This window comes from Microcaecilia unicolor, unplaced genomic scaffold, assembly GCF_901765095.1.
Source record: "Microcaecilia unicolor unplaced genomic scaffold, aMicUni1.1, whole genome shotgun sequence".
Classification (NCBI taxonomy): Eukaryota; Metazoa; Chordata; class Amphibia; order Gymnophiona; family Siphonopidae; genus Microcaecilia; species Microcaecilia unicolor.
This window is the reverse complement of record NW_021963043.1, coordinates 172,872-194,424: the sequence shown is the minus strand read 5'-3', so window position 1 is coordinate 194,424 and position 21,553 is coordinate 172,872. Positions and strand designations below refer to the sequence as shown.

General features: G+C 43.6%; 1 protein-coding gene across 1 annotated transcript in view; it reads right to left on the bottom strand.

Moving 5' to 3' along the window:
- Positions 1-796: 796 nt before the first annotated feature.
- LOC115458827 (interferon regulatory factor 6-like) overlaps positions 797-21,553 on the bottom strand; it is a 42,207-nt gene continuing 21,450 nt past the window's right edge. The window contains exons 3-8 of the mRNA XM_030188646.1: positions 19,060-19,264; positions 17,463-17,588; positions 11,982-12,131; positions 7,068-7,460; positions 4,599-4,717; positions 797-2,139 (exon numbers count right to left, since the gene is read on the bottom strand). Of these exons, the coding sequence (XP_030044506.1) occupies positions 1,912-2,139; positions 4,599-4,717; positions 7,068-7,460; positions 11,982-12,131; positions 17,463-17,588; positions 19,060-19,264 (1,221 nt within the window). The 3' untranslated portion in view covers positions 797-1,911. The remainder of the gene's footprint in view (positions 2,140-4,598; positions 4,718-7,067; positions 7,461-11,981; positions 12,132-17,462; positions 17,589-19,059; positions 19,265-21,553) is intronic.

Genomic DNA, 21,553 nt, shown 5'->3' with positions numbered 1-21,553 from the left:
GCTTCCTGAGGGTCCCAACACCAGGACGAGAGGGGTAATTGTAATTTAGCTTCTATCTGTATGTAGTCTTTGGCTTCTGTAGTGGTATTGACAGTTATGGAATCACTGTGGGGGATCCTTTTACAAAGGCGCACTGAAAAGTGGCTTGCGGTAGTGCAGGCGCGGGTTTTGGGCGCACGTCGAATCATTTTTCAGCGCACCTGTAAAAAAAAAAAAAGGCCTCCCTCCCCTCCCCCCCCCCCCAAGGAAAAATGAACGTGCGGCAAAATCAAAATTGCCGCACCTCCATTTTGGGTCTCTGACCTTACCGACAGCCTAGCGGTAAAGAATCTGGCCGGTAAGGACCTACGCGCGTCAGATGCCACTTGGTGCGTGTCCGGAAATATCTTGCGGACGCGTGCCAAAAATGAAATTACCACAAGAGCCACACACTGTGGTCGGGTGGTAAGTCCATTTTGGAGCACGTTGGGAACCTCTACGCAGCTTAGTAAAAAGGGGCCCTCAGTGATGAGGTAAGATGGTGTGACATACGCATGATAGAGGTAGGGTAGGGGACCCTGTAGACCACCAGCTCATTTCACATAGGAAAGATAAGTGCTTCAAGCTAGAAAAAACATTCCTGATTATTATAAACCTTAGACCTTTTTGTTTTGGGGTGGTAGTGGGAGTACCTATGTAAAACACTATACCATAAATACCTTCCACTGCACTGTAAGAAGCAATCTGTGTATTGGTCCCAAATCGTGCTCCCTCCTTTATCAGTTGTGACAAACAAGGGGGGGGGGGGGGAAAAAAACCTCAAAGCCTGTTCATGTCTCCACAGCTGTTCCCCACGCGGACCCTGAAGCAGCTACAGGCTGTCAAATAGCACAGCGAAACACTGGCCACCGTCGGTGGGGGGAAACTGGAATGAGGCAACCGTGGATCTCAACTGATAATCCAACACAAGCTAAGTTCTTTTTTGCTTGATTAACACTCATTATTACGTGGTGTTTGCAGACTATGAGTTAGCTGAAGCATTGCAGCAACCTCTGGAGAGGCAGGATTAAAGAGAACGATGCCCAGAAAAGCAGTTTTGTTCTGCATGCACTTGTGACACAAGGGAGGTTTGTTTTTTTGCCTATGATAAAGATCAGATCCCCTTAAGACTAAGAAATTGGTCAACGGGATTGACTAGCGGCCGGTGGGATCGTAATAGACCCAGGCACTTTGAGGTTTTCCCCCCTTGTTTGTCACAACTGATAAAAGAGGGAGCACGATTTTGGACCAATACACAGATTGCTTTTTACAGTGCAGTGGAAGGCATTTATGGTATAGTGTTTTATTATAAACCCTAGCCATGGGCGAACTGGTGACCTTAAAGGGGCACAGGACTGGGCAGAAACGTTCCAGTTCCTGTAAATGTCTAAAATCCTCTAGGGATGCATACAAAGCACTGTACAGTAATTTTTTTTTTTGCGGGGGGGGGGGGGGGGGTGCTGCTAAAGTAGCACAGTATTACAAATGCAATATAAAACAGTGAAGAATTGGGAGCAATTATATTTTAACCCTGCAACATTCTATACAATAATTCAATAAAAATACCTTTTATGGCTTTCTCAAGTAAAAGCTTTTGGAAAACAACAATTAAAATTTTACACATCCATATGCTGCAAAAGAAAGGTGACAGCTTTCAGGACCTAAAACTTCTTTCCATACTGAAATGAGGAAGGGGTTTTTAGTACCTGAAAACTAGTCAAAAACTGTTTTGCTAGTCTGATAAAAAAAAAAAAAAAGGTATTCTTATTTATTTTCTGATTTCTATACATTCAAATTGACTAACAAAGCAACCGTACTACTTAAAACAACAAAACGAGCCCGTGAGTGAAGGTGAAATGCAGCGAGGCTGAAGTCACTTGCTGCTCTCTTTGGTCACTGTGCTGGCAGGGCTTGTGCGATGGTCAGGTTGGGAGCCTGCATGGGCCAGGGCTCCTGACCCTGATGAGTCTGTAAGAGACGGTACAGCTGCTTCAGGTGAGTCACAATGTTATCCTTGATGTCGGGCATGGATATTTGCAGGCGCACACTGCTGCTGTCGAAGGAACGTGTGAAGTCTCCGGAAAACATCTCGTAAATCATCCGAGCAACCACCGGGATGATCTGGCAGAGAAGGCGGAAACAAAAGTCAAATTCAACTTTACAGCCGCAAGAAATGCAATCATGTCTCTGTACTGGCTTCTGACAGCTTACAAAGGTCAAGAATTCTAACCAGTGTGTTTATTCTGGCAAAAAAGGTGCCGGTACTCAAATGCCAGGCCACCCTTCAGCGATGGGGTGATCACTGAGGGACCCACCCCACAATAGCCAGACCCCCTGCAACCAGTCACAGAATTGGTGTGTAGAGCCTGAGCTCTTTCATTAAAACTCGGGTTCCATGGGTCAGTTTTAGCAGACAATGGAAAAGGTGCCAATACACAGTACCCCCAAGTACCCCCTCAAAGAAAGCCCTGATTCTAACCCACAGCTGCAATCTTCTGGTCTCCCCTCTTTTCTAGAAAACCACCTTGCCCCTTATGCCAATGTGAGGGTGCTTTGATCCCTTCCATGGCACCATCTTACTGTGCCCTTCCTTCTGTCAAATGTACTTGGAAACTGATTGAACTTCTTGTTTCAATGTAGTTGCCTTTTCCCTCTGGAATAATCTTCCCTTTTACCTTAGATCTGAATCATCTCTGGAGAAATTCAGGTCCCAGCTAAAAACTTAATTTTTTTTCCCCAGATTTCATTCCTGATTGGTTCTGCAACTTGTTCCAGCTCACTGACTTAAATTAGCTTTTGTTTCTCTTTGAATAATACACATTTTTGTTCTTTTACCAACCCCTACTATAGTTCTACCCCCCCTCCCTCCCCAAACATTTCCTCTGTTAGGCATTGTAATCTTTCATTTCCCTGTATCCCTATCGCGGCTCAGTCTTGTCCTAATATTTTTGTCTTTACATATTTTGCTGTATGTCCTGTTTTTAATAGATGTTCTTTTAATTACCCCTTCCCAATTACTTTTAATACTTTTAGATTTTATATTTATGTTAGGTAAATCTGTATACAATACCAAGTCCCCTATGACTATTATTCTATGTTAAGCCATGTGAACTTTTATACACTGAACTGCAGATGGAGCCTCTTCTCCGGTCTTGAAAACCTCCTGGATTATTTATAGTTCTTTTTTGACTTAGAAAAGATATTTCCTTAGTATATTTATTATATTAACATTTACTTATTAAGTAGGATTTTCCACTGAAAGGACAACTTGTAATATGTTGGAGAAAATGAATAAACACTTATTACTACTACTACTATTTAGCATTTCTATAGCGCTACAAGGCGTACGTAACACTGCACAAACAAAGAAGAAAGACAGTCCCTGCTCAAAGAGCTTACAATCTAATAGACAAAAAAAAGTAAGCAAATCAAATCAATTAATGTGTACAGGAAGGAGGAGAGGAGGGTAGGTGGAGGCGAGTGGTTACAAGTCAAAAGCAATGTTAAAGAGGTGGGCTTTCAGTCTAGATTTAAAGGTGGCCAAGGATGGGGCAAGACGTAGGGGCTCAGGAAGTTTATTCCAGGCGAAGGGTGCAGCGAGACAGAAGGCGTGAAGTCTGGAGTTGGCAGTAGTGGAGAAGGGAACAGATAAGAAGGATTTATCCATGGAGCGGAGTGCACTTATCTTAGTGTGAAGGTTTTTTCAGTGGTTGTCTCGTCTCCATTTCACAAACTGCTTCCTCGGGAGACCGACCAACCAACTCTATGCGAGTCACTGTGGTACACACTCTCCGGCTTACTAGTCCTGTTCACTACCTCGCGGAATTTTCGGCAAGATTTTATATTTACGAATTCCTCCCCTCATGCTCTATGGCACGAGCAAGAGACAATCCAGTTGGCACTTTCCTGACTGGGTCCTGCTATGGGGTAAGTGATTAAAACTGAATGCAACATCAGGCACTTCCTATATGTCCCAAGGAGAAGTCGAACCAGAAATGTGTAAATTCTTTATATAATCAAAATGTTCAATCAAAAAAATTGGCTTGGAAAGGAAAAAAGGACTGATCCGCAGTTTTAAGAATTTATTTTGTAGAACGTCTTGATTTCAATTAGGGATGTGCTGATTAAAAACGAAATAGGAAATGCTACGATCCAGGGTTGGTTGAAGGATAATGACAACTCTCCCCCCCCCCCCCCCCCCAATTAACTTTCAGGTCCCTAATTTGCCCTCTCCCCAGGATATCATGCTTTAATACAGGACTTTCCAAAAGTCCTACCTGCAAGAAGGGTAGATAATTGTTAAACAACCCATTTACATAGGTCAAGGTGTGCTTCAGTGGTTTTTTGCATTCGTGTTGCAGTCGGATCTATTGTTTTTGCTTTGCCGGCAGCTGCCCTTTACCGACTCCCTCCCCTTCCTTGCAGTATCCTCATCCCCGTATGATCCGGGGGAGTAAAGACTCGAGCCACAAACTGAACTCGGGAATGGAAACAAATTCTTGCATTGCACTGCCACTGAGCTGAACCTTATCCTTACGCTTTAAAAACAAACAAACACAAGCCAAGCTTTTTTTTTTTACCTGAACTACTATGAGTTTTCTCTCCTTGGGTTTCCCATCAGGCCATTCCTCTCCAAAGCACAGATAAATTTCATAAGGAGGCTGTGATTCTATGTGACCCCTCTGATGGGAAATGAGCTCTGAGAAAGAGAAAATTCAGACAGACCACAAATTTAAGTTGCTGCAGTGTGGAAGATCCAGCAGAGTACACACACACACACACACACACCAGGGCAAAACAGACAAATGTTTGGCGGGAAGGCTCTGGTCTGGGAGAGCAAAGCCCTCAGCTACTGATAGATCAGGGATGTGCCGAGATCCTTCTTAAAACCGTTTTTACAAGTAAAAGTCTCTCTCAACAGGTGGCACAGAACTGGACAGAAAGCCCAAATAGCAATTTCAGGGGAAAAAAAAAAAAACTGCAGAGCAATTCTTAATACTTTTTCCCCCCCCATAACAAAGAACTTCTTTTCGAAGACTGAAATCTTTTCCTTTAAAAGGGGGGGGAGGGGAAGAGAACTTATGACATATTATTACACCGATTGCATTTCTTATACTAAACAAACAGAACACTGATTTCTTGGGATCTTGAGTTATCGGCTCGTGAAGACCTGCAGTAGTTAACACCGGCTACATATACCCAACATTCAGCGCTACTTAACTGACGAGGAGCTGTTCCTGGCCGGTTCAATAGCATTTAGCCAGCTAACCGCTAATACTCAGCGGGAGATAGCTGGGCAATACTCAGCAGGCAAATCTGACCGCATAAATAGCAATCCTACCGTTACCCCCTTAATAACTTAACCGACCAGCGCGCAATATACACAAGCCGGTTAAGTTAGAGTCGGCCTTCTCCCTCCCCCACCACCCCAAAATATTCAATGCCAGTCACCGGATACAGCCCGGCATTGCCTAATGCTGGCTATCAGGCCCGTAGTGTTATGAGCAACTATTAAACAGGATATTGTTACTGCAACAGAATAATAAATTCCACCTGCCAGAGTGGCCAGGATTACTAAGAGTCTTGATTGCAAATGCTGGTCCTGTCAAGAATCTGATGGATCCCTTTCCCATATGGTTTTTTTTTACTGTAAGAACGTAAGAGCATATTGGCGACTCATTTGGGCTAAGTTGCGCCTTATTTTTCAGTTGCCTGCGTCAACCGTGATTTCTTATGATGTTGTGCTTTCAAGGGCCTCTTCTCCTAACCTCTCTCTCTTAGAATCCGATAAGAAATTGTTTGTTAGCTGTTGCTTTACACTTGTTTCAAACTGGAAAAATAACGTACATCTTAATTATAATGAATGGTGGAGTAACGTGTGTGTGATTAGGAAATATGAAACTATTCTAGCCCATAAGCACCGTTGTGTTCATTCTGTCTTGAAGACCTGGGCTCGTTTAGATTCATTTTGTCGGACTCCTAATAGCACTACCTGATAACTGTATAATTGCTGATTTGCTATGGGTATTGTCATGGTATGTTGTTCTGTCTTTTCATTTTTGTTATTAACTTTGCCATGGATTATTGTTACTTTTTTGTGTGTGTGTGTTATACTTGAAAAACCTTAATAAAAATATGAAAAAAAAAATGAATAATAAATTCTCTCCCCCCCCCCCTCGGCTAGATCCCTAAGTTTATTGGGAAAACATTATGACATTTTCCACATTTCATTACATCTATCTACCTATCCTGAAAATCTGCTTGCCGCGGATTGAATAGTTTTGGAGAAAATGAGCATATAAACCTAGCCCGCTCCTTGAGACTGAGCGACTAGCTGTTCATTTCCTCCCAAGGGAATCAAGTCCGGAAAACCTTCGGTACGCTCTTCCCTGTAGTCAGAATCTCCCTTTGGAGCTTTTGACCCATCGGAAATAGGACTGAGGAGGATTACCTCAGTTTCAGAAGGAAACTGAGAAAAACTCACCTGTTCCCCAACTCTGCCACTTAACTCTCCCTGCTTAGCCGGGCTTGAATTTCTCGCTATCCGTTGTTAGCTTTTCCTAAACCGTGTAAATCGCACTGAACTCTAATTAGGAGATATTAGTGGTATATAAGACCTCACTCGAATTGGGGCAGACAAAATGCAAACACAGGGGGACTTTTTTTTTTAAAGAAATAAAATGTGCCCTTTTACTAAGCAGCGCTATCCCCAGCATGGGTCGTATTGCGTGCTAAGGCCACATTTAGCACTGCCCATAACTGGCCACGTGCTACTTTTCCCCCATTAGCGAGGGGCGCCACTACCTTGTGAGCACTTAATGACACTTATTTTGTACGAGGTAAGGTATCACATGCTAATCCCGTGCGGCAAAGCCAATGCACTGTTTAGCATAGCTGCGCCCGCTCTCCGCCCCCCCCCCCCCCATGCAAAAACTACTGCAGGATGCCTGAGCGTGCCCCACAGTGGAGCATTTTAATCTGCAGCAAGCGTTGAGTTAGTAGTAAAAGGGTTCCAGAAAGCGTTAAAGAAATGACACCATAAAACCTACCACTTAGGAACATTTCCAGGCAGAAAAGCTTGACCTTCTTTTGCCTCTCAATCAGATTGGGTGTGTTGGGCGATGGGGCACAAGGGCCTGACCAGTACACCTTGCACTGACACAGGCGAATGGCATAAATCGCATGCCCGCTGATCTCCAGGATCAATCCCCTGTCCATGACATCCAGCAGCCGGCTGGTAAACAGCTTCTGTTTCTCATTGGCTATCTTCTCGGGTCCGGGGAACCTCACTTGCTCCAGGTTCATGGGCCCGAAGAGTTCTTCCTGGTCCGGCATGGGGCCAAGGTCGCCATAGAAAATCCGACAGCCCTGGGGGTTACTGACGGTCATCGTTCCCTCCACCTCCTTCCCTCGGTACTGAAACTGAATTTCTAAGTCTGTCACTAGAATTTAAAAAAACAAAAAAAAAAACACACACATTATAGAATTTGTTTAGTGCCATTGTTGCTGCTGGCCAGTTCTTAAAATGGTACAAATTAAAATTCAACCAACTTTATCCAGAACTAGAGAATGACACGGGGATAAAATTTGTTCCCATCCCCGTCTCATCCCCATGGGCTCTGTTCCCATCTGCAGAGGCCTCAAACACTTACGATTTTATATTTAAATCTTTTTATTAAAATATATAAAGAAACAATATGCTGTGCAACTGTTGTGTATAAATTACAAATAGAACTTAACACTAATTAACATTTCTAGAGCGCTACTAGGGTTACGCAGCGCTGTACAGTTTAACAAAAACGACAGTCCCTGCTCAGAAGAGCTTACAATCTTGAGTAGCTATAATAACCCTTCCACCACCACCACAATAGCTGGCTTCAACTACCCCAAGGAATCCTAATCCACTCTGTTAAAATGTCCAGGGGTACAAAATACAGCCCGTTCTGTATGCCCTAGAGGGGAGAAATATGCCCTATGAAGCACTGTTATGATTTTTTAATCTGTGGATGAACAATCTCGGGACTCAGTCTAGCTCTCTTGTCTTCCACAGTCCTTCCTGCAATAGAAGATGTCTTCTTAGAAGATGTGCTGGTAGCAGGATGTACAGGATCCCCCCATGCAAATTTTGCTAGCTGTGGCCAGCACGTTTGCTTGTTTTTAAAAAAAAAATTAAAATACTGTCATCTGCATCAATCAGTTCATTAACAGGCTTCAAAGTAGAAAGTGAAACGGGGACAAAGTTTGTCCCCGATCCTCACGGGCTCTGTCCCCAACCCCACCCCATCCCTGTGACATTCTCTATCCAGTACCTCAAATTCTGAGCACAGTGTCACAGATGCAGCAGTTTCTCTGCCGTCATCTACTGTGTTAACTATGTAAACAACCTGCATGTCCATCTGTGGTCTCTCGGTACCAGAGAAAAATTTTCACACTCTTTGCCACAAAACTGAATGACTGCAAAGACCAGAGATCCTGCAGCTACCACCTCAAACGTCAAGATCTCATCTAGCCAGTACATCACCTGTGCAACTGGTCCAACCCATAACACAAAGATAAGAATGTTACTTTCTAGTTAAGTTTCTCTGTAGCTAGCTAGAGGCTTGGCTTGTGCAAGAGACCCATTTACATACATAGTAGATGACGGCAGAAAAAGACCTGCAAGGTCCATCCAGTCTGCCCAACAAGATAAACTCATATGTGCTACTTCTTGTGTATACCTTACCTTGATTTGTATCTGCCATTTTCAGGACACAGACCGTAGAAGTCTTGCCCAGAACTAGCCCCAGCACCCAAACACCAGCCCCGCCTCCCAATCTCAGCTAAGCTTCTGAGGATCCATTCCTTCTGCACAGGATTCCTTTATGTTTATCCCACGCATGCTTGAATTCCGCTACCGTTTTCATCTCCACCACCTCCCGCGGGAGGGCAATCCAAGTATCTACCACTCTCCCCGTGAAAAAATACTACCTTACATTTTTCTTGAGTCTGCCTCCCCTTCACTCTCATATCATGTCCTCTCGTTCTACCGCCCTCCCATCTCCGGAAAAGGTTCGTTTGCGGATTAATACCTTTCAAATATTTGACCCTTCCAATTCCTCTGCCATGCAATGATCTACTGAACAGGGAAGCTTAGGGGAATGCAGGGGTCGTAGCAACCAGAACTAAGCCCCCAGGGCAGAGAACAACGTTCTCACATTTTCCTTCCTCTCTGTTGTCCTAATGTGGTGGTGGAGACGAGGACTGTGTCAGAATTTAAGAAAGCGTGGGACAGGCACGTGGGATCCCTTAGGAAAAGGACGAGCAAGTGGTTACCGAAGATGGACCAATTGGCCCTTATCTGCTGTCACGTTTCTAGTCCAATCATTCCCGATTCTTCTGAGAAATGCTCCTTTAAACAGACCCTAGAAGATAAAGGGTCACCTTGTACAAATAAAGACCTTGGTGTTGCCTGGCTGAGGCTGCTATTAGGACTCATGATGCACATCTGCTCAGTCTGTGGACCAAAAATTACTTGCAGCAACTCATCAGGGCCTTAGGACAGGTTCTTCATGAGATAACACTGTGAACGAGACCCTAATCTCCCAGGGGAGTACATGGAACTGGGTTTCTCACGGAAAGGATGAACCGACTTATTCCTGAGGTAAAAGAAAGTACAACAGCTGAAATGTCTGTTGCACTTACTCACGCTGGAAGGCTCTCAGGAGACAATCAGTAAGGCCAAGTTCCAGCAACTGCCTGCAAAAGGGGTAAAATGTCTTCCTGATAAAAGCGTGACACCCTACAAGCCACTACATTTTGACCTTGGAGTGTGCTGTATCAGGACAATGTTTTACCCCGATGTAGGCAGTTACTAAAATGTGGCCATGCGGGTTTGTCTCCTGTTGTCCTCTTGCCATTCTGGTGTTTCCTGACCAGGTTGTAGCCTAGTGGTTAGTGTAGCGGGTTGAGAACCTGGGGAACTGGGTTCGATTCCCACTGCAACTCCTTGAGACTCTGGGCAAGTCACGTAACCCTCTGTTGCCCCAGGTACAAATAAGGACCTGTATATACTATGTAAACCGCTTTGAATGTAGTTGCAAAAAACACAGAAAGGCAGTATCTCAAGTCTCATTTCCCTTTCCCTATTTGAGATTCTACATGGAATGTTGCTAGTGGAGGAGTAGCCTAGTGGAACATGGAATGTTGCTACTATTTGAGATTCTACATGGAATGTTGCTAGTGGAGGAGTAGCCTAGTGGAACATGGAATGTTGCTACTATTTGAGATTCTACATGGAATGTTGCTAGTGGAGGAGTAGCCTAGTGGAACATGGAATGTTGCTACTATTTGAGATTCTACATGGAATGTTGCTAGTGGAGGAGTAGCCTAGTGGTTAGTGCAGTGGAACATGGAATGTTGCTACTATTTGAGATTCTACATGGAATGTTGCTAGTGGAGGAGTAGCCTAGTGGTTAGTGCAGTGGAACATGAAATCTTGCTACTATTTAGAGATTCTACATGGAATGTTGCTAGTGGAGGAGTAGCCTAGTGGTTAGTGCAGTGGAACATGAAATCTTGCTACTATTTAGAGATTCTACATGGAATGTTGCTAGTGGAGGAGTAGCCTAGTGGTTAGTGCAGTGGAACATGAAATCTTGCTACTATTTAGAGATTCTACATGGAATGTTGCTAGTGGAGGAGTAGCCTAGTGGTTAGTGCAGTGGAACATGAAATCTTGCTACTATTTTGAGATTCTACATGGAATGTTGCTAGTGGAGGAGTAGCCTAGTGGTTAGTGCAATGGAACATGGAATCTTGCTACTAGTTGACATTCTACGTGGAATGTTGCTACTATTTGAGATTCTGTTGCTACTATTTCAGATTCTACTTGAAATGTTACTACTATTTGAGAGTCTACATGGAATGTTGCTAGTGGAGGAGTAGCCTAGTGGTTAGTGCAGAGGAACATGGAATCTTGCTACTAGTTGACATTCTACGTGGAATGTTGCTACTATTTGAGATTCTGTTGCTACTATTTCAGATTCTACTTGAAATGTTACTACTATTTGAGAGTCTACATGGAATGTTGCTAGTGGAGGAGTAGCCTAGTGGTTAGTGCAGAGGAACATGGAATCTTGCTACTAGTTGACATTCTACGTGGAATGTTGCTACTATTTGAGATTCTGTTGCTACTATTTCAGATTCTACTTGAAATGTTACTACTATTTGAGAGTCTACATGGAATGTTGCTAGTGGAGGAGTAGCCTAGTGGTTAGTGCAGAGGAACATGGAATCTTGCTACTAGTTGACATTCTACGTGGAATGTTGCTACTATTTGAGATTCTGTTGCTACTATTTCAGATTCTACTTGAAATGTTACTACTATTTGAGAGTCTACATGGAATGTTGCTAGTGGAGGAGTAGCCTAGTGGTTAGTGCAGAGGAACATGGAATCTTGCTACTATTTGAGATTCTACATGGAATGTTGCTAGTGGAGAAGTAGCCTAGTGATTACTGCAGTGGAACATGGAATGTTGCTACTAGTTGACATTCTACGTGGAATGTTGCTACTATTTGAGGTTCTACATGGAATATTGCTACTAGTTCAGATTCTACATGAAATGTTGCTACTATTTGAGAGTCTACATGGAATGTTGCTAGTGGAGGAGTAGCCTAGTGGTTATTGCAGTGGACTTTGATGCTGGGGAACTAGGTTCAATTCCCACTGCTGCTCCTTGTGACTCTGGGCTTAACTCTCTATTGTCCCAGGTACAAAAAAAACAAAAAACACCTTTACATTGTGAACCCACTAGGGACAGAGAAAGTACCTATATATGATAATTGTAAACCGCTTTGGTTGTACCACAGAAAGGCGGTCTATCAAATCCATGACCCTTTGCCATTTTATCTCATGGTTAGATTGCCTCTCTTTCCTGTAACTTACGCCCCTTATAAGAGAGAACAGTTGAGAAGCCCAGACTTACTTGGCAAAGAGCTGATCCACATTTCTGGCGAGCTAAAACAGTCGATAGAGATGGGCGGTGGTGGAACCTCATCCATAGTTAAAGGCTCATCCTTCGGCCAAGGTGCTTCAGGGCTACAGTTATTCACGCTGGTAGGGTCCAACGGAGAACCTGAGAAAACAAAATGGGAAACAAACCGTCTTTTGAAAACGGAACAAAACATTTAAGTCGGACCAGAACCATCAGTAGATCGTTCACCTGATGGTGTTTCTATGTTCCCATACAATAAGGCTTTTGTTACAACATAAAATAGCGATTCACTGTACTCCAAATGTGAAAAATAATTTTGTTTATCGGGCATTAACCGTTTTCATTCTTACCGCAGGACACGCTCAGCTGTCCTGCAGTAACTGCCAAATGTGCACACGTTAAAACGTGCGTCAGGGGAGGCGGAGAGTGGGTGTTCCTATGCTAACTGGTTAGCGCTGATACCACATGAACCCTTACAGCCTACCAAATGGGCGACATAAGTGCTCAAGGGGTAAAATCTTTTAATGGCTATTAATCTTTTAATGGAGGAGTGGCCTAGTGGTTAGGGTGGTGGACTTTGGTCCTGGGGAACTGAGGAACTCAGTTTGATTCCCACTTCAGGCACAGGCAGCTCCTTGTGACTCTGGGCAAGTCACTTATCCCTCCATTGCCCCATGTAAGCCGCATTGAGCCTGCCATGAGTGGGAAAGCGCAGGGTACAAATGTAACAAAAATAAAATAGATACTATTGGAGATTCTACATGGAATGTTGCTACTATTGGAGATTCTACATGGAATGTTGCTATTCCACTAGCAACATTCCATGTAGAAGGCTGCGCAGGCGCAGGACGTCAGACTCACAGAAGCAGAAGCCTGCGCGGCCACATTGGTGATCTGCAAGGGCCGACTTCTACATGGAATGTTGCTAGTGGAATAGCAACATTCCATGTAGAAGGCTGCGCAAGCTTCTGTTTCTGTGAGTCTGACGTCCTGCATGTACGTGCAGGACGTCAGACTCACAGAAGCAGAAGCCTGCGCGGCCACATTGGTGATCTGCAAGGGCCGACTTCTACATGGAATGAATAGCAACATTCCATGTAGAATCTCAAATAGTAGCAACAGTGGAGGAGTGGCCTAGTGGTTAGGGTGGCGGACTTTGGTCCTGGGGAACTGAGGAACTGAGTTCCATTCCCACTTCAGGCACAGGCAGCTCCTTGTGACTCTGGGCAAGTCACTTAACCCTCCACTGCCCCATGTAAGCCGCATTGAGCCTGCCATGAGTGGGAAAAGCGCGGGGTACAAATGTAACAAAAACTACAAAAAGGCTATTTTTACGGCTGCAGTGAAACTGGCCTTAGTAAGGCCACTTTTTATCACAGCTTTGTAAAAGTGGCCCTAAGTAATTTGTGTCCTCAACTTAGAACACCCTACTGGGTCAGACCAAAGCTCCATCTCGCCCGGTATCCTGCTTCCAACAGTGGCCAAACCAGGTCACAAGTGCCTGGCAGAAACCCGATTAGTCAAACAGAAAATAAGGGGGAGCTCTTTAGGATTGTACCGCGCTGTACCCACGGAAAGTGGTCTTTCTTCTAAAGCTGTGTCTGCGGTTCATTATATCATTGGTTGCAAAATATTAAAAGCATCAGCTGCTGATTTGCAGTTTAACCTGTTCAAAAGCTGACTTGTAGTTTAAACTCTCGAACGATTGAATTCGGATTTGAAATAGCTGTAAGAGATCCATTAGCTCCTGCCACATATTTCTCCGATGCCTCTAAGCGTTACTGTTCTTCTTACTACTGTGATCTATGGCTGCAGGAATCTGATTTCTTATGTTCCCCTTTTGGTTTTGGTGTATTTAGAAACCCAAATAGTAGCAACATTCCATGTTACCAATCCCAGAACAAGCAGTGGCTTCTCCCATGTCCATCTCAATAACAAAGACTATGAACTTTTCCTCCAGGAACTTGTCCAAACCTTTTTTAATCTCAAGATACTCTAACCGCTGTTACCACATCCTCCAGCAATGAGTACCAGACTTTAACTATTTGTTGAGTGAAAAAAATATTTCCTCCTAGGTATTTCCCTATAACTTCATTGAGTGTCCCCTGGTCTTTGTACTTTTTGAAAGAGTGAAAATCGATTCATTTCTACTCGTTCTACACCACTCAATCATATCCCCCCTCAGCCGTCTCTTCCAAGCTGAAGAGCCCTAACCTCTTTTAGCCTTTCCTCATATGGGAGGAGTTCCATCCGCTTTATCATTTTGGTCGCTCTTCTTTGAACCTTTCCTAATTCCGTGATATCTTTTTTGAGATATGGTGACCAGAACTGAATACAATACTCAAGGTGAGGTTGCACTATGGAGCGATACAGGGGTATTAATAGTATAAAAGTCTACAGTTAGATGCCATGTAGAAGCAGGCCTGAACACCACATAGTAACATAGTAGATGACGGCAGAAAAAGACCTGCACGGTCCATCCAGTCTGCCCAACAAGACAACTCATGTGTGCTACTTTTTGTGTATACCCTACTTTGATTTGTACCTATGCTCTTCAGGGTACAGACCGTATAAGTCTGCCCAGCACTATCCCTGCCTCCCAACCTCCAGTCCTGCCTCCCACCACTGGCTCTGGCATCTTAACCTGTCCTATTTCTATGTGTGTACAATAATCCCTTCCCATCTCCCCATGCCTATGGCAGCAGAGTCATCCTGTTAGTAACTATGGAGAAGATCAAAATCATTTGCGTTTTTTCAGCACCAGGACAGCAAAAAAAAAAAAAAATTTAAGCTCAAACAAAAAAATATTATACATTTGTTTTGCCAAAATAATTTCATTCCGTTTCAGTCCTGTTGATCCTGCTGCCTACATGAATTTGCAGTTTTTCAACTTCCCTAAGAACTACAAAGCCATCCATGCAGTGGAATAAAACCAAAATGGGATCAAGTGGCCTCGAAAAGAATTTGGCGAAGGAAATTATCTCATCTTTACCACAAATTATCTGACGTGCAGTCTCAGATACAAACACAAGCCGTGCTCACGCTGAGAAAAACCGGCTTCCAACGGACTTTTCTTTGGTACAGGATGGCATCGCCCGCATGCAGATTTTTGGGCAGGTGCTTTTGAGATGCTGCTCAAGCGCCACGTGAAAAGTCCCAACACACTTTTCTCTCCCTGGGCTCCGAACAAACGAATAGCAGGCCAGGTCGAAGAACTAAAAGCTCTGGGTGATAATCCACAGGCATGCTGCCCGACTGGTTCCTCCAGAATCCTGAACTCTTTTGGCCTGACTCACTGCACAGCAACACACAACAGTGTAACACAAACAAACCTTTATTACCATAGCCCCATTTGCTGGCACCAGGAATAAGGTCACATAATGCTCCGCTCTCCCACCATGAGTGACATCTGGAAAAACACAGCTGGAAGAAAGCAAAGCTTTGGGCCCCCCCAGTGTAATTTATTTTTAACATTTAGTTATTTTTTGTGCGTTGTTTTGGTTAAGATCCGTACCTGGCTCCTCTTAAAAGCTTAATTTCCTACTTTAAGATTGGTTTAGAAATAGTTAATTTGCGCAGAGTTATTTTAATAAAGTTCTCACTTATAATTCCGATATCCATCCCATTGGTAAATGGGTCTATGTTGATCAGCTTGTAACGCATTCAGCCCTATGACAGATTTTCGGGATTCTTTGGTTGTTCATTGCTTCTAATAAATAAATTAGAAACAGACTTCAGTACAATATATTTGGATATAGCTCACCCCTTTTCAGTAGTACATAAGTGTTGCCATACTAGGACAGACCAAAGGTCCATCAAGCCCAGCATCCTGTTTCCAACAGTGGCCGATCAAGGTCACAAATACCTGGCAAGATCCCCAAAATGTTCAATACGTTTTTTGCTGCTTATCCCATAAATAAGCAGTGGATTTTTCCCAAGTCCATTTTAATAATGGTCTATGGACTTTTCCTTTAGGAAACTGTCAATCTTTTTTTAAACCCTGCTAAGCCAACCGCCTTTACCACATTCTCTGGCAACGAATTCCAGAGCCGAATTACATTTTGAGTGAAGAAATATTTTCTCCAATTTGTTTTAAATTTACTACGTTGTAGCCTGATCACATGCCCTCTAGTCCTAGTATTTTTGGAAAGAGTAAACGGACGATTCATGTCTACCTGTTCCACTCCACTCATCATTAGCAGCTCAAGTTGAGTATTTTGCAGTCCACAAAGAGCTCACAATCTAAGTTTGTACCTGAGGCAATGGATAATTAAGTGACTTGTCCAAGATCACAGGAGCCACGGTGAGATTTGAACCCACTTCCCTCTCTAACTAGGCCCTTCACTGGCTCCCTATCCGTTTTCGCATCCTGTTCAAACTTCTTCTACTAACCTATAAATGTACTCACTCTGCTGCTCCCCAGTATCTCTCCACACTCGTCCATCCCTACACCCCTTCCCGTGCACTCCGCTCCATGGATAAATCCTTCTTATCTGTTCCCTTCTCCACTACTGCCAACTCCAGACTTCGCGTCTTCTGTCTTGCTGCACCCTACGCCTGGAATAAACTTCCTGAGCCCCTACGTCTTGCCCCATCCTTGGCCACCTTTAAATCTAGACTGAAAGCCCACCTCTTAACATTGCTTTTGACTTGTAACCACTCGCCTCCACCTACCCTCCTCTCTTCCTTCCCGTTCACATTAATTGATTTGATTTGCTTACTTTATTTATTTTTTGTCTATTAGATTGTAAGCTCTTTGAGCAGGGACTGTCTTTCTTCTATGTTTGTGCAGCGCTGTGTACGCCTTGTAGCGCTATAGAAATGCTAAATAGTAGTAGTAGTAGTAGTCTCTTGTAACCAGAGCTAATATTGTGATGTCATAATGCCTCAGGCCACCAATAAGAGCCAACCTCAGTGATGTCACAATGGCTTGATTGTCCTATACTTGGCTCACTTTTATTACATAGCTCTTTGAGCAGGGACTGTCTTTCTTCTATGTTTGTGCAGCGCTGCGTACGCCTTGTAGCGCTATAGAAATGCTAAATAGTAGCTACTCAGCCAGGAAAACTTGATTATACTAAGTATAGTGTGCTCAAGTGGGTGCTTAGTTACCTTCCAAGAAACATGAGGAGCGGCTCAAAGTGTTACACAACGGGCAGAGTCCTACATTTCCCTTAAGATGACATTTTGTTTATTTTCATCCAAGGTTATGCCTTTATTTCTCCTTTTCAACTTAATTGTAATCTTTGCATTCTGACTTCAGGGTATAAGCATCAGTGCTAGGGCATGTAAGCAATTAAAAAAAAAAAATAGCCTCATTCACTGGTTCTGCTCCGAGCACATTACTTACTTTAACTGAAGGAAAACCAGAGCGAAACGAGGGTGATTTTCCATTTGCTCAGAAACAGGAAAACTGGTTAGTTCCGACACTAAGAACAAAAAAGCATTTTTGTCATGTCGTTCTCTACTAACCTTTGATATTCAGGTATGGAAACGTGTCCTGAATCGGAATGTGAGCCTGAGATTGATTTAATTCATCTTCCTCATCTTCTTCTAGGTCATTATCTCTCTCATCCCAGGGAGCTGATCCCGTAGACCCTAAGGGAAGAAAACCACCCACGTTTATATACATATAATGAAAGCTCAATCACTGTACACAGTAGAGAAACACGTTCAAATTATGTTTTCTCTCAGTAGAAGAGGGAAAGAGGCAAAGACTTGCTTTGATTTCAATTATTAAATTTGGGTTCACATCTGATTTTATGATTTTCCCCATCTAGGTCTTGCCAGGGAACCACCAATAGCGTCAGACAATTTTTTTCACTGTTTTATCACATCCCTTCTCACAAATTAATTACATTTTAATGTATTTGTTCTTATATTCCACTATTATCCAAAAACAAATTTCGGTTCAGTGTGGCTTACATTCGTTTCATCGTTAAAGAAAAATGTCAGAAAGTATTCCTTCACAGAGAGAGTGGTGGATACTTGGAATGCCCTCCAATGGGAGGTGGTGGAGATGAAAACAGTAATGGAATTCAAACATGCGTGGGACAAACATAAAGGAATCCTGTTCAGAAGGAATGGATCCTCAGAAGCTTAGGCAAGATTGGATGGCAGAGCCGGTGGTGGGAGGCGGGGCTAGTGCTGGGCAGACTTCTACGGTCTGTGCCCTGAAAATGGCAGATACAAATCAAGGTAAGGTATACACAAAAAGTAGCACATATGAGTTTTTCTTGTTGGGCAGACTGGATGGACCGTGCAGGTCTTTTTCTGCCGTCATCTACTATGTTATTAGACATTTAGAGTCAAGACTGAAAACATTTGATACCAGTGGTGGTTACCCAGTAAGATTTCTTGATGGGATGTTTTTTTTTGTGGTTTTCTTCTGGGATGGTAGAGGAGTGTGGTAGCCGTGTTAGTCCACTCTTAAGGTTATCAATAGAAATCAAACAAAATAAAACATGGAAAAGAAAATAAGATGATACCTTTTTTATTGGACATAACTTAATACATTTCTTGATTAGCTTTCGAAGGTTGCCCTTCTTCCTCAGATCGGAAATAAGCAAATGTGCTAGCTGACAGTGTATATAAGTGAAAACATTCAAGCATTACTATGACAGTCTGACAGGGTTGTACGTGCAGGATGTCAGACTCACAGAAACAGAAGCCTGCGTGGCCGTGTTGCTGATCTGCAAGGGCAGGCTTCTGCTTCTCACAGAAACAGAAGCCTGCCCTTGCAGATCAGCAACACGGCTGCGCCGGAGAAAAGGACTTCGGCTGGCGGGGGTTGGGGACCCCCGCCAGCAAAGGTACCCGGCGGCGGGAAGAGGGGAGGTCAAAAGGGTTGGCTTGGGGGGAGGGGGGTTAAAAATGGCGGGGAGGGGGGTCGGCGGCGCTGGGGGGGCTAAAATGTGCCCCCTCACCTCGGGCTCTGGACCCCCCTGTTGCCGAAGTCTGGTTACGCCCCTGGTTTGCACCAACTTAGTATGTCAACAATGCTTTAATGTAAGAAAAAGAGGCTACGTCTCCAGAAGATAGAAGGGTCTTTTATTTGCCCAGTTCTCACCTGGGTTACTGAACGGCCCTTGGGATTGTGGGATATCACAGACTTCGTAAATCTTTACTGGGTTCATGGGCACCTCCTTGGTTCCGTCGTACATCAGCTTGAACTCCCGGCTCTTGTTCAGTGCACACCGCAGCTGGGCTTTCCACTTGGCAGGGTCCGGATCATCGCCTCCTTCCTGGTACTTCCCCGTTTCCACGGCCCAGGCCTGAAAACAAAGCACATATTTGGCAATTGTTCATATCCCATCACGGCCTACGGCTGTAGCTGAAAAACAGCTGTTGCAGCCGACCATCACAGCCTGGTAGACTAATCTAGGATGTCTAAAGTAGTAAACTCTTGTTTTTATGTCCTCTCTCATTTCTGTCACCTTTTCTCCAACTAAAGTGCTCCCTGTACAACACGGGGCATCTGCTACTCTCTCAAAAATATCTTCCTTCAATGCTGAAGCTCTGAGCCATGAGAGTCAGCTGTTAGATATTGCTATCGCGGAGCCTCTAACAGCCATATCATAGCTGTCATTTGCAGCACGAATCATCTGCTTAGAACAATCTTCAAAATGTGCTAAAATCGACTGGAAAAAAGGTTTGTTAGCTTCCGATAATCCTTCCACTAACTGATTCAAGTTATCCATAATAGTATGTAAATATTGTACATAATGATAATTATGCACTGCAATGTGAGCAGCGAGCATGGAATTCTGGTACATTCTTTTACCCATTAAGTCTATAGATTTAAGGTCCTTGTTTGGAGAATAAGGCATGCGGTCTTTAGATGTTTTGTTCTTCCTCATTGAAGATTTGACTATCAAAGAAACATGAGACAATTGTTGCTTGCCATGTCCTAAAACTTCCTACACTCAATATTTATCATCTGAATTTTGTTTAGTTGGTCTAACTGAATTAGGAGTTGACCAAATGGATATGTTCAGGTCTTGAAGTATTTCATCTATAGGGAGCCGCAATACTCTCCTTATGAAGGTCATATAATGGACATATAATAACTCTTCCTCTCTACGATTCCCTAACGTGTCTGTACACACGAACCTTATTCTACCACAACATTACTGTATTTGTTCATACCGGAATTGGCGAACGCCTTTACGGTACTATGTAAGCTACATTGAGCCTCCAAATAGGTGGGAAAATGTGGGATACAAATGTAACAAATAAATAATCTTCAAGGACTAGAGATGGCCAACAAGGCTAAATTTTAAGACATCTACACTGAATTCTCAAGATACATAGATATCAGGTCCAAAAACACCTACGTTTTCATATATTTTGCTTATTTGTGAAAACCAGACCTACTGCCAGCTCTCGAGGACTGAAGCTGACCCTGTTAATGCCAAGTTCATACTTTTTTAGAATGTACGTCTACATGAAATGAAAGTGTAATTATAAAGGAAGTCCATTATACTTTGCCAAAAAGAGCCCGCAAGTTCTTGTAGATAAGTTAGAGGGACCTTGAAATCTAGACCCTGCTCCACATTTTCATATCCTACCAACTTCTACTCTGAAAGTCACATCTGTAATGCAGATTTCAGAAATCCTTGACCATATCTATGGAGCAAACAAAAAGTAAAAGTGACTGTCTAGAACTGAACAGAAAAAAAAAAGGCAAGAGGCAGGCTTGACATCAAGGTTTTAAAAAAAATGTCTGCCTGACATTCAGTCCGCAGCGGTCAGCATTGTTTTTTTTAAACACAGACCACCTCAGGCAGAATTAGCCCCGGGATATTCAACGCCAGGCCATGTCCGGGAACTGACGTGAAATATCCGGGGCTGAATCGGGATAAGGAAGCCATTAGTGCTTGAGTCCATGAGTGGAGGAGTGGCCTAGTGGTTAGTGCAGTGGACTTTGATCCTGGGGAACTGGGTTCAATTCCCACTGCAGCTCCTTGTGACTCTGGGCAAGTCACTTAACCCTCCATTGCCCCTGGTACAAAATAAGTACCTGAATATATGTAAACCGCTTTGAATGTAGTTTCAAAAACCTCAGAAAAGGCGGTATATCAAGTCCCATTTCCCTTATGACATCACAATATCAGAAGCAAGCCAAGAATCGGGCAATCAAGCCATTGTGACATCACTGATGAGGTTGGCTCTTATTGGTGGAATGAGTGGAGGAGTAGCCTAGTGGTTAGTGCAGCGGACTCTGATTCTGGGGAACTGGGTTCAATTCCCACTGCAGCTCCTTGTGACTCTGGGCAAGTCACTTAACCCTCCATTGCCCCTGGTACAAAATAAGTACCTGAATATATGTAAACCGCTTTGAATGTAGTTGCAAAAACCTCAGAAAAGGCGATATACCAAGTCCCATTTCCCTTTCACTTATGCGGGTCCCAACTGCATATCTGCCGGGACCTGCGTAAGTTGTCCTCTGCTCCTCCAAAGCCCTCACAACCCCCCCCCCCCCCGCCTACCTGTTAAACGCATGGTGGTCCAGTGGGGTCTTTTGGGCAGCAGCAGCTATGTCCATTCACTGTTGCCCATCA